The sequence below is a fragment of the Dendrobates tinctorius genome, unplaced genomic scaffold (assembly GCF_039654945.1).
Source record: "Dendrobates tinctorius isolate UK_male_01 unplaced genomic scaffold, ASM3965494v1 ptg000019l, whole genome shotgun sequence".
In the NCBI taxonomy this organism is placed as follows: domain Eukaryota; kingdom Metazoa; phylum Chordata; class Amphibia; order Anura; family Dendrobatidae; genus Dendrobates; species Dendrobates tinctorius.
Genome location: NW_027361687.1, coordinates 63,593,810 through 63,607,129, shown reverse-complemented (window position 1 = coordinate 63,607,129; position 13,320 = coordinate 63,593,810). Strand labels below are relative to the sequence as shown.

Below are 13,320 nucleotides of genomic sequence, written 5' to 3'. Positions count from 1 at the left end.
GCTTTATGAAAACTCCATATGGGTCAGATTGTAAATCCAGATAATTCACTATTACGAGTCAGGAATTTTTGTTTTTATTAGGAAAAGTTAATAAGTGGTCACATACACAGGTATATTTCTAACAGCATGTTAAGAGAAGATGTGAGGCCATTAAAGGGAATCTGTCAGGAGGTTTTTGCTACCTCATCTGAGAGCTGCATAATTTAGGCAAAGAGAAGCTGAATCCAACGATGTGTCACTTAGATTACCGTTTGCAGCCGTTCTCACACAATCAGAGTTCTTAGATTTAGCATGATATGCAAATGAAAGGGAGTGCACATAAAAATGACCTGGCGGTCAAGAGAGCTATATATCTGTTCGGGCCAAAGGGCCACTCACCTCTTGGCATTGTGTACCCCTGCACAACCCCAGTTTGAGCATGGAGGTGAAGAGGATCGGACCTCCATGCTGTGCAGCTATTCCAGGTGAGATCACGGGGTCCTGACACGTGATTGTGGGGAGGCGTCACAGGAATCCACGTCACCGCAGGTCCCTGAGCCAGAGTGAAGAGGATGCCAAGCCCAGAGCTGCTCCTGCCATGTACCCTCGAAAGGGATGTGAGTATGGAAGCAAAAATAACATAGTCTTTTGGAGCGCTGTATGATGCCGGGTCCAGAAATGTCAAGGCTGTGTCCAGTGTTGCCAGGGGGCTAGCACCCTTGGGGTTCCCGGACCCAGCATCATACAGCGCTCCTAAAGACTGCGATATTTTTGAAAAAAAGAAAAAATTCCAGCTACTCTAAGATCCATTTATTGAGGGAAAAGTAAGACAGAGTTCACATGATAGTCTCTATTACGCGTTTCGAACACCCACACTGTGTTATTTATCAAAAAGCTGATGACAATGCTGGCAAATGCCTTTTTGTACACAGCTATAGCCAATAGAAAATGATGATACACATGTGTCACATACAATTAATTAAAATTACCCCATATGGGTAAGGTAAGAATTACTAAGACATGTAGAAAAGCATGTATTAGTTACCAAAACATGCAAAAAAGCATTAAACAGTTAACCACCAAGAAAAAAAAAACACAATGATTTTTTGCATAATTTAGTAATTCAATGTCCGCACATTAATGATATAAAATCTCCTTTCGTGCATTTAAACCGCTCGGTGTGCATGTTCCCAAACAGAAGATCCAATAAGCTTCTCTTGTCAATAAGCGTTTTCTCAACAAATATGAACCTAGCACTCAACTTAAAGGTATTTGTAAGGCGGTTTATTGTAGTACACGTGTACTACAATAAACCGCCTTACAAATACCTTTAAGTTGAGTGCTAGGTTCATATTTGTTGCTTTAACGGTTTGGGAACCTAACCTTAGCACCATCTTGAGTTGTGCTCACGGTGTTCTTTCAATAAGCGTTTTCTGACATTCCCTCCTCGCGGTTGCTTCGTGATTCTTTCAATGCCTGTTACTCTGAGAGATGAAATGTTTCTCTGATGGTGAGAAATAAAATGTTTAGGAGCTGAAGAGACATTGCGGTTGAAGCTCCCTACCGAAATGATATCCGTAATATGTTCGGAAATGCGAGTTTTTAAATGTCTGGTAGTACACCCAACATAACTAAGATTACATATCATGCAATTAATCAAATACACAACATTCCTGGAGTTACAATTAATATATTGAGAAATCCTGTATTGTTTAGAATTGTCACAGTTGGAAAACTCATGAGTCACCACAGAATGAGCGCATGTTCTACAACGTATAGAACCGCACTTGAAAAAACCAGAATAATTAAGCCATGTTTTTTGAGTTATATCTGGAGAAAATAAACTAGGTGAAATGATGTTACCAATGGTAATTGCCTTTTTGGCTACTATATGACAACCAGGTGACAAAATGGATGATAAAATTTCATCTTCGTATAAAATGGGAAGATGCTGTTGAATCGATTTAATCGAATTAAATTGTGGACTATATTGTACAGATAACACCATTTTTTTATGTAAATAATCACTTTGTTTATTATACTTGGGAGCAAAAAAGTCGTACCGGGTTTTCTTCCGCACAATATTAGTAGCTCTATTTAAAGACCATTCAGGATATCCTCTCTTTCTTAATTTATTGCAACACAATTCCATCTGTTTCTTAGTTTCTAAAGAATTATTGCAATTTCTGGATACTGTAATTAATTCTCCCACAGGGATGGATCTGGTTGTATGATGTGGATGGCTACTGCGGGCATGTAGAATACTATTCCCAGACATAGGTTTGGAGTAGGGAGTAGTAGAAATGCACATACCAACATGACCCCGCAATATAAGATCTTAAAAAGAGATTGAAAAATTATCAGATTCACAAGTAAACCTCAGATTGAATTCATTACTGTTCAGGTAATTGACAAACTCCGGTATGGCAGATACATAACCCCTCCAAATAAGGAGGGTATCATCGATATATCTGCCATACCAGAATATCGAGGACATAAAAGGGTTGCACGAGGAGAAGAGAAAAAGTTCCTCCCAATAGGACATTACCAAATTAGCCACCGAAGGAGAATGTTTGCCACCCATGGACACTCCTCTGCATTGAAGATAAAAATTCTGATCAAACAGAAAATAATTATGATGTAATAAAAAATGCAACACCTGCAATACAAATTGTGAAAAATCAGACGTGTATTCACTATGCTTATGCAAATGATGTTCCACAGCCATAATAGAAACCTTTTCTGGTATTGATGTATATAGTGAAACTACATCACAACTAATCCAACAAAAATTATCCTTCCATACTACATCTGACAGTTGTTCAAGAACATCCTTAGTGTCCCTAAGAAAGCCGGGTGTGCGAATGCAGAGGGGTTGTAATATAGAGTCAAGCCACTGACTGAGATGTTCAGTGACAGACCCTATCCCAGAGATAATGGGATGCATTGGTGGCGGTGAAATACCCTTGTGAACGTTAGGTAAAGCATGCATGATTGGAAGTACCGGGCAATCAATCCTGAGATAATCATACTGCGATTTACTGATAACACCTAGAGAAAGTCCCTCCTCAATCAATTTAAAAGTTTATTTTTGATATTGTATAGTGGGGTCACTTCTCAATTTGATATAGGTAGTATCATCCTGTAATAAAAGATTAATTTGATTGTGGTAAACAGAAGAATCCATTGCTACTACTAAGCCTCCCTTGTCAGCCATTTTTACAACTAAATCTGTCATGTGGGTGTTCGAAACGCGTAATAGAGACTATCATGTGAACTCTGTCTTACTTTTCACTCAATAAATGGATCTTATAGTAGCTGGAATTTTTTCTTTTTTTCTGGAGTAACTACACGCTGGACGACGTCATTCCTTGCTCCCACACACCACAGGTGTATTTTTGCTTCCATAGATGTAGCATGAAGCAGAGTTGAGAAAGCTAACCCCACCCACACCACAGCTAATGCCGCTCACACCAGGTTCTCCATGTACAAAGTTCATAGGCAGTGAGGTACTTAGTTGCCGGACTAATGTCATCCAGAAATTTAATCTCTCAGTGATAAACCCTTCACCGTTAGAGAACTCTGTGTCTCAGCCTCTTTCTCCTGCTGTCTATAGATTACATAGCAAAAGCTCCAGACATTATTAAATGTATATAAAAGGGAATCTGCTCATTTTCTTACTGCAGGTCGCACTTTTCATATATTTCTTCATAATTAATAAGAGCAATATTGACATAAAGATTGCACATGCAAAAAAACTGTAAAGTAAGAAAAAATACTAAAAATTATTCAATTATCAAACTTTTCTATGCAAATCTTAAAGGGCAAGAATTGTGCAAATTGGCAAAACTTAAGGGGTTCTTCACTATAGTTATTGTAAATACTGTGTCAGGGGACATGATTTTGTGGCCTTTACTAACATTTCAGTATTCCAGGTCCTCCTTCCTCACATACTGCACAGTTCTCTTGTCCTCCAACTGGAGGATCATGTGACCAAACATGTCATCCGCATCCTCCAACTGAAAACATTGCCATGTATTTGTTTTAGTGGACCACAATCCTTATAGGGAAGGGGTCCTGGACTGGTGAAATAGACTGGTCCTTTCCCAGTGTGGGATTTGTCCCTCCCCCTCATTTATTTTCCCAGTTTGCCTTGAGTTATGTTTGGCATGTTCGGGGTTAATTCTTGGTTGCACCTTTTTAGATGATCTGAAGTTTTTTTTAGCTTACCGCCCCTTCTCTTATTGTACTGCCCATTCTCTTATTGTACCGCCCCTTCTCTTACTGTACCGCCCCTTCTCTTATTGTACCGCTTCTTCCCTTATTGTACCATCCCTTCTCTTATTCTACTGCCCCTTCTCTTATTGTACTGCCTCTTCTCTTATTGTACCACCCCTTCTCTTACTGTACCACCCCTTCTCTTCTTGTACCGCCTCTTCTCTTCTTGAAGCACCACTTCTCTTATTGTACTGCCCCTTCTCTTATTGTACTACCCCTTATCTTATTTTACTGCCCCTTCTCATATTGTACTGCCCCTTCTCTTACTGTACCGCCTCTTCTGCTATTGTACCTCCCCTTCTCTTGTTCTACCACCTCTCCTCTTATTGTACCGCCCTTTCTCTTATTGTAGTACCCCTTCTCTTATTGTACCGCCTCTTCTCTTATTGTACCACACTTTCTTTTCTTGTACCGCCTCTTCTCTTCTTGTAGTGCCCCTTCCCTTATTGTACTGCCCCTTATCTTATTTTACTGCCCATTCTCTTATTGTACCCCCTTCTCTTACTGTACCGCCTCTTCTCTTACTGTAGCATCTCTTTTGCTATTGTACCTCCTCTTCTCATATTGTACCGCCCCTTCTCTTATTGTGCCGCCCCTTCTCTTACTGTGCCGCCTCTTCTCTTATTGTACTGCCCCTTCTCTTATTGTACCGCCCCTTCTCTTATTGTACCGCCTCTTCTCTAATTGTACCGCCCCTTCTCTTATTGTACCGCCTCTTCTCTTATTGTACCGCCCCTTCTCTTGTTGTACCGCCTCTTCTCTTAGTGTACCGCCCCTTATCTTATTGTACTTCCCCTTCTCTTATTGTACTGCCCCTTCTCTTATAGTTCTGCCCCTTCTCTTATTTTACCGACCCTTCTCTTATTGTACCACCCTTTTCCCTCTTTTTGCATTAGTACATGAGCTCTGCAGCAATAAAACCCACTCCCTGCCTTTTCTCCCTCTTCTCTGGTACTCGTTGTAAAGGAGCTTCCCTCCATTTAGTTTACACAGATACATTTTTATATTAAAAAAAAAAGTTGATCTGATGTGATATTGTTTATATTGTTTTATATCAAGTCACAGGTGGCTGTAAAATTACATGGTTTTGAGCTTGATACGAACTGAAGACGGACTTGACCCCGGGAGTCTGCTGGAGCATACTATTTTGGCTCGATGATGGTTAAAGATAAAGAAATACAGTTTGGTTTCATTTATGTAAGTAAAACTATGGCCCACTCCATCCATAACAGAAGTTCTTTTGGTGTCAGTGTATTTTTCTATAGAGGGGGAGTTGCGTTTATGGGGCACATGTTTTTCATATCAACAGTCCAGAATCACACAGCCATTGGCTACCGCAGGTGGCACAAGTAGCAGCTGCCCCATGAGATCTCACCTTCCCTTTCAGGAGAGGCCTAATGCAACCCATCCTGGTTGGGTATTAAATCAGGGAGAACATGAAACTTATGTAGGTATGTTTTGGTGTTTTGGCGGAGTTCTCAGCATCTACCTAGTATCACCTATCCAATAGTTTGAAATGCTCCTTTAATATATATATATATATATAGAGAGAGAGAGAGAGAGAGAGAGAGAGAGATTTTGAGAAGAGCTCACTAACACAGATTAGGAGAAGAGCTCACTAACACAGAATAGGAAAAGAGCTCACTAACACAGAATAGGAAAAGAGCTCACTAACACAGATAAGGAGAAGAGCCCACTAACAGGTAAGGAGAAGAGCCCAGTAACAGATAAGGAGAAGAGCCCACTAACAGATTAGGAGAAGAGCCCACTAACACAGATTAGGAGAAGAGCCCACTAACACAGATTAGGAGAAGAGCTCACTAGCACAGATTAGGAGAAGAGCTCACTAGCACAGAATAGGAGAAGAGCTCACTAACAGATTAGGAGAAGAGCTCACTAACACAGACTAGGAAAAGAGCTCACTAACAAAGATTAGGAGAAGAGCTCACTAACACAGATAAGGAGAAGAGCTCACTAACAGATTAGGAGAAGAGCCCGCTAACACAGATTAGGAGAAGAGCTCACTAACACAAAATAGGAAAAGAGCTCACTAACAAAGATTAGGAGAAGAGCTCACTAACAGATTAGGAGAAGAGCTCACTAACAAATTAGGAGAAGAGCCCACTAACACAGATTAGGAGAAGAGCTCACTAGCACAGATTAGGAGGAGAGCTCACTAGCACAGATTAGGTGAAGAGTTCACTAGCACAGATTTTGAGAAGAGCTCACTAACAGATTAGGAGAAGAGCCCGCTAACACAGATTAGGAGAAGAGCTCGCTAACACAGAATAGGAAAAGAGCTCACTAACAAAGATTAGGAGAAGAGCTCACTAACAGATTAGGAGAAGAGCTCACTAACAGATTAGGAGAAGAGCCCACTAACACAGATTAGGAGAAGAGCTCACTAGCACAGATTAGGAGAAGAGCTCACTAGCACAGATTAGGTGAAGAATTCACTAGCACAGATTTTGAGAAGAGCTCACTAACACAGATTAGGAGAAGAGCTAACTAACACAGAATAGGAAAAGAGCTCACTAACACAGAATAGGAAAAGAGCTCACTAACACAGATAAGGAGAAGAGCCCACTAACAGGTAAGGAGAAGAGCCCAGTAACAGATAAGGAGAAGAGCCCACTAACAGATTAGGAGAAGAGCCCACTAACACAGATTAGGAGAAGAGCCCACTAACACAGATTAGGAGAAGAGCTCACTAGCACAGATTAGGAGAAGAGCTCACTAGCACAAAATAGGAGAAGAGCTCACTAACAGATTAGGAGAAGAGCTCACTAACACAGACTAGGAAAAGAGCTCACTAACAAAGATTAGGAGAAGAGCTCACTAACACAGATAAGGAGAAGAGCTCACTAACAGATTAGGAGAAGAGCCCGCTAACACAGATTAGAAAAAGAGCTCACTAACAAAGATTAGGAGAAGAGCTCACTAACACAGATAAGGAGAAGAGCTCACTAACAGATTAGGAGAAGAGCCCGCTAACACAGATTAGGAGAAGAGCTCACTAACACAAAATAGGAAAAGAGCTCACTAACAAAGATTAGGAGAAGAGCTCACTAACAGATTAGGAGAAGAGCTCACTAACAAATTAGGAGAAGAGCCCACTAACACAGATTAGGAGAAGAGCTCACTAGCACAGATTAGGAGGAGAGCTCACTAGCACAGATTAGGTGAAGAGTTCACTAGCACAGATTTTGAGAAGAGCTCTCTAACAGATTAGGAGAAGAGCCCGCTAACACAGATTAGGAGAAGAGCTCGCTAACACAGAATAGGAAAAGAGCTCACTAACAAAGATTAGGAGAAGAGCTCACTAACAGATTAGGAGAAGAGCTCACTAACAGATTAGGAGAAGAGCCCACTAACACAGATTAGGAGAAGAGCTCACTAGCACAGATTAGGAGAAGAGCTCACTAGCACAGATTAGGTGAAGAATTCACTAGCACAGATTTTGAGAAGAGCTCACTAACACAGATTAGGAGAAGAGCTCACTAACACAGAATAGGAAAAGAGCTCACTAACACAGAATAGGAAAAGAGCTCACTAACACAGATAAGGAGAAGAGCCCACTAACAGGTAAGGAGAAGAGCCCAGTAACAGATAAGGAGAAGAGCCCACTAACAGATTAGGAGAAGAGCCCACTAACACAGATTAGGAGAAGAGCCCACTAACACAGATTAGGAGAAGAGCTCACTAGCACAGATTAGGAGAAGAGCTCACTAGCACAAAATAGGAGAAGAGCTCACTAACAGATTAGGAGAAGAGCTCACTAACACAGACTAGGAAAAGAGCTCACTAACAAAGATTAGGAGAAGAGCTCACTAACACAGATAAGGAGAAGAGCTCACTAACAGATTACGAGAAGAGCCCGCTAACACAGATTAGGAGAAGAGCTCACTAACACAAAATAGGAAAAGAGCTCACTAACAAAGATTAGGAGAAGAGCTCACTAACAGATTAGGAGAAGAGCTCACTAACAGATTAGGAGAAGAGCCCACTAACACAGATTAGGAGAAGAGCTCACTAGCACAGATTAGGAGAAGAGCTCACTAGCACAGATTAGGTGAAGAGTTCACTAGCACAGATTTTTAGAAGAGCTCACTAGCACAGATTAGGAGAAGAGCTCACTAGCACAGATTAGGTGAAGAGTTCACTAGCACAGATTTTGAGAAGAGCTCACTAACAGATTAGGAGAAGAGCCCACTAACACAGATTAGGAGAAGAGCTCGCTAACACAGAATAGGAAAAGAGCTCACTAACAAAGATTAGGAGAAGAGCTCACTAACAGATTAAGAGAAGAGCTCACTAACAGATTAGGAGAAGAGCCCACTAACACAGATTAGGAGAAGAGCTCGCTAACACAGAATAGGAAAAGAGCTCACTAACAAAGATTAGGAGAAGAGCTCACTAACAGATTAGGAGAAGAGCTCACTAACAGATTAGGAGAAGAGCCCACTAACACAGATTAGGAGAAGTGCTCACTAGCACAGATTAGGAGAAGAGCTCACTAGCACAGATTAGGTGAAGAATTCACTAGCACAGATTTTGAGAAGAGCTCACTAGCACAGATTAGGAGAAGAGCTCACTAGCACAGATTAGGTGAAGAGTTCACTAGCACAGATTTTGAGAAGAGCTCACTAACAGATTAGGAGAAGAGCCCGCTAACACAGATTAGGAGAAGAGCTCGCTAACACAGAATAGGATAAGAGCTCAATAACAAAGATTAGGAGAAGAGCTCACTAACAGATTAGGAGAAGAGCTCACTAACAGATTAGGAGAAGAGCCCACTAACACAGATTAGGAGAAGAGCGCGCTAACACAGAATAGGAAAAGAGCTCACTAACAAAGATTAGGAGAAGAGCTCACTAACAGATTAGGAGAAGAGCTCACTAACAGATTAGGAGAAGAGCCCACTAACACAGATTAGGAGAAGAGCTCACTAGCACAGATTAGGAGAAGAGCTCACTAGCACAGATTAGGCGAAGAGTTCACTAGCACAGATTTTGAGAAGAGCTCACTAACAGATTTTGAGAAAAGCTCACTAACACAGATTAGGAGAAGAGCTCACTAACACAGAATAGGAAAAGAGCTCACTAACACAGATTAGGAGAAGAGCTCACTAACACAGATTAGGAGAAGAGCTCGCTAACACAGAATAGGAAAAGAGCTCACTAACAAAGATTAGGAGAAGAGCTCACTAACAGATTAGGAGAAGAGCTCACTAACAGATTAGGAGAAGAGCCCACTAACACAGATTAGGAGAAGAGCTCGCTAACACAGAATAGGAAAAGAGCTCACTAACAAAGATTAGGAGAAGAGCTCACTAACAGATTAGGAGAAGAGCCCACTAACACAGATTAGGAGAAGAGCTCACTAGCACAGATTAGGAGAAGAGCTCACTAGCACAGATTAGGTGAAGAGTTCACTAGCACAGATTTTGAGAAGAGCTCACTATCAGATTTTGAGAAAAGCTCACTAACACAGATTAGGAGAAGAGCTCACTAACACAGAATAGGAAAAGAGCTCACTAACACAGATTAGGAGAAGAGCTCACTAACACAGATTAGGAAAAGAGCTCACTAACACAGATTAGGAGAAGAGCTCACTAACAGATTAGGGGAAGAGCCCACTAACACAGATTAGGAGAAGAGCTCACTAGCACAGATTAGGAGAAGAGCTCACTAGCACAGATTAGGAGAAGAGCTCACTAGCACAGATTAGGAGAAGAGCTCACTAACAAAGATTAGGAGAAGAGCTCACTAACAGATTAGGAGAAGAGCTCACTAACAGATTAGGAGAAGAGCCCACTAACACAGATTAGGAGAAGAGCTCGCTAACACAGAATAGGAAAAGAGCTCACTAACAAAGATTAGGAGAAGAGCTCACTAACAGATTAGGAGAAGAGCCCACTAACACAGATTAGGAGAAGAGCTCACTAGCACAGATTAGGAGAAGAGCTCACTAGCACAGATTAGGTGAAGAGTTCACTAGCACAGATTTTGAGAAGAGCTCACTATCAGATTTTGAGAAAAGCTCACTAACACAGATTAGGAGAAGAGCTCACTAACACAGAATAGGAAAAGAGCTCACTAACACAGATTAGGAGAAGAGCTCACTAACACAGATTAGGAAAAGAGCTCACTAACACAGATTAGGAGAAGAGCTCACTAACAGATTAGGGGAAGAGCCCACTAACACAGATTAGGAGAAGAGCTCACTAGCACAGATTAGGAGAAGAGCTCACTAGCACAGATTAGGAGAAGAGCTCACTAGCACAGATTAGGAGAAGAGCTCACTAACAAAGATTAGGAGAAGAGCTCACTAACAGATTAGGAGAAGAGCTCACTAACAGATTAGGAGAAGAGCCCACTAACACAGATTAGGAGAAGAGCTCACTAGCACAGATTAGGAGAAGAGCTCACTAGCACAGATTAGGTGAAGAGTTCACTAGCACAGATTTTGAGAAGAGCTCACTAACAGATTTTGAGAAAAGCTCACTAACACAGATTAGGAGAAGAGCACACTAACACAGAATAGGAAAAGAGCTCACTAACACAGATTAGGAGAAGAGCCCGCTAACACAGATTAGGAGAAGAGCTCGCTAACACAGAATAGGAAAAGAGCTCACTAACAAAGGTTAGGAGAAGAGCTCACTAACAGATTAGGAGAAGAGCTCACTAACAGATTAGGAGAAGAGCCCACTAACACAGATTAGGAGAAGAGCTCGCTAACACAGAATAGGAAAAGAGCTCACTAACAAAGATTAGGAGAAGAGCTCACTAACAGATTAGGAGAAGAGCTCACTAACAGATTAGGAGAAGAGCCCACTAACACAGATTAGGAGAAGAGCTCACTAGCACAGATTAGGAAAAGAGCTCATTAGCACAGATTAGGTGAAGAGTTCACTAGCACAGATTTTGAGAAGAGCTCACTAACAGATTTTGAGAAAAGCTCACTAACACAGATTAGGAGAAGAGCTCACTAACACAGAATAGGAAAATAGCTCACTAACACAGATTAGGAGAAGAGCCCGCTAACACAGATTAGGAGAAGAGCTCGCTAACACAGAATAGGAAAAGAGCTCACTAACAAAGGTTAGGAGAAGAGCTCACTAACAGATTAGGAGAAGAGCTCACTAACAGATTAGGAGAAGAGCCCACTAACACAGATTAGGAGAAGAGCTCGCTAACACAGAATAGGAAAAGAGCTCACTAACAAAGATTAGGAGAAGAGCTCACTAACAGATTAGGAGAAGAGCTCACTAACAGATTAGGAGAAGAGCCCACTAACACAGATTAGGAGAAGAGCTCACTAGCACAGATTAGGAAAAGAGCTCATTAGCACAGATTAGGTGAAGAGTTCACTAGCACAGATTTTGAGAAGAGCTCACTAACAGATTTTGAGAAAAGCTCACTAACACAGATTAGGAGAAGAGCTCACTAACACAGAATAGGAAAAGAGCTCACTAACACAGATTAGGAGAAGAGCTCACTTACACAGATTAGGAAAAGAGCTCACTAACAGATTAGGGGAAGAGCCCACTAACACAGATTAGGAGAAGAGCTCACTAGCACAGATTAGGAGAAGAGCTCACTAGCACAGATTAGGAGAAGAGCTCACTAGCACAGATTAGGAGAAGAGCTCACTAACAAAGATTAGGAGAAGAGCGCACTAACACAGATTAGGAGAAGAGCTCACTAACACAGAATAGGAAAAGAGCTCACTAGCACAGATTAGGAGAAGAGCTCACTAGCACAGATTTTGAGAAGAGCTCACTAACACAGATTAGGAGAAGAGCTCACTAACACAGAATAGGAAAATAGCTCACTAACACAGATTTTGAGAAGAGCTCACTAACACAGATTAGGAGAAGAGTTTGCTAACACAGATTAGGAGAAGAGCTCACTAACAGATTAGGAGAAGAGCACACTAACACAGATTAGGAGAAGAGCTCACTAGCACAGATTAGAAGAGCTCACTAGCACAGATTAGGAGAAGAGCTCACTAGCACAGATTTGAATAAGAGCTCACAAACACAGATTAGGAGAAGAGCTCACTAACACAGATTAGGAAAAGAGCTCACTAACCCAGATTTTGAGAAGAGCTCACTAACACAGAATAGGAGAAGAGCTCACTAGCACAGATTTGAAGAAGAGCTCACAAACACAGATTAGGAGAAGAGCTCACTAACACAGATTAGGAAAAGAGCCCACTAACCCAGATTTTGAGAAGAGCTCACTAACACAGATTAGGAGAAGAGTTTGCTAACACAGATTAGGAGAAGAGCTCACTAACACAGATTAGGAGAAGAGCTCACTAACACAGATTAGGAGAAGAGCTCACTAACACAGATTAGGAAAAGAGCCCACTAACCCAGATTTTGAGAAGAGCTCACTAACACAGATTAGGAGAAGAGTTTGCTAACACAGATTAGAAGAAGAGCTCACTAACACAGATTAGGAGAAGAGCTCACTAACACAGATTAGGAGAAGAGCTCACTAACACAGATTAGGAGAAGAGCTCACTAGCACAGATTAGAAGAGCTCACTAATAGATTAGGAGAAGAGCCCACTAACACAGATTAGGAGAAGAGCCCACTAACACAGATTAGTAGAAGAGCTCACTAACACAGATTTACACAAATTTGTGAGCAATATTTTTAGAAGATAGCCTTTTGTGTACATAGAAAATGTCTTAGATCTTTGAGTTCAGCTCCTATAAAATGGAAGCAAAAACAAAAGTGCCGAGTTTATATTTTTGTCAAGTGTATATATATATAGATAGATATATAGATATTTATATGAAGTTTTATTGCATTCTTGACAATTCTTGATGCTCCAATTACAAAATGCCCATCTTGATCCATCTCCCCATAGTCGACGACAGGTGTTTCTGTCTATTAATTAGTCGGACACGCTGCAGATTTATAAAGACATCTTATATTCAGCAAACAAACCAAACTTCCCATTGTACTTGCAGAAACTAAATGAAGAGCAAGGGTGTAAAGAGATTATATGGTTGGACAAAGGAGTTAACACTTATAATAGAAGGACG

General features: G+C 41.1%; 1 protein-coding gene across 3 annotated transcripts in view; it reads right to left on the bottom strand.

Moving 5' to 3' along the window:
* Positions 1 to 13,320, bottom strand: part of LOC141083008 (uncharacterized) — a 354,683-nt gene that overhangs the window by 329,788 nt on the left and 11,575 nt on the right. For 2 of the 3 annotated variants that reach the window (XR_012230621.1, XM_073567146.1), the window contains exon 1: positions 379 to 1,163. The exons of the other annotated variant lie outside the window; for it this stretch is intronic. Coding sequence is in view for 1 of the 2 variants with exons in the window: in XM_073567146.1 (XP_073423247.1) it covers positions 379 to 388 (10 nt within the window). In the remaining variant the exon portion in view is untranslated. Of the gene's footprint in view, positions 1 to 378; positions 1,164 to 13,320 lie in introns of those variants that run through there. 3 annotated transcript variants of the gene reach the window in all.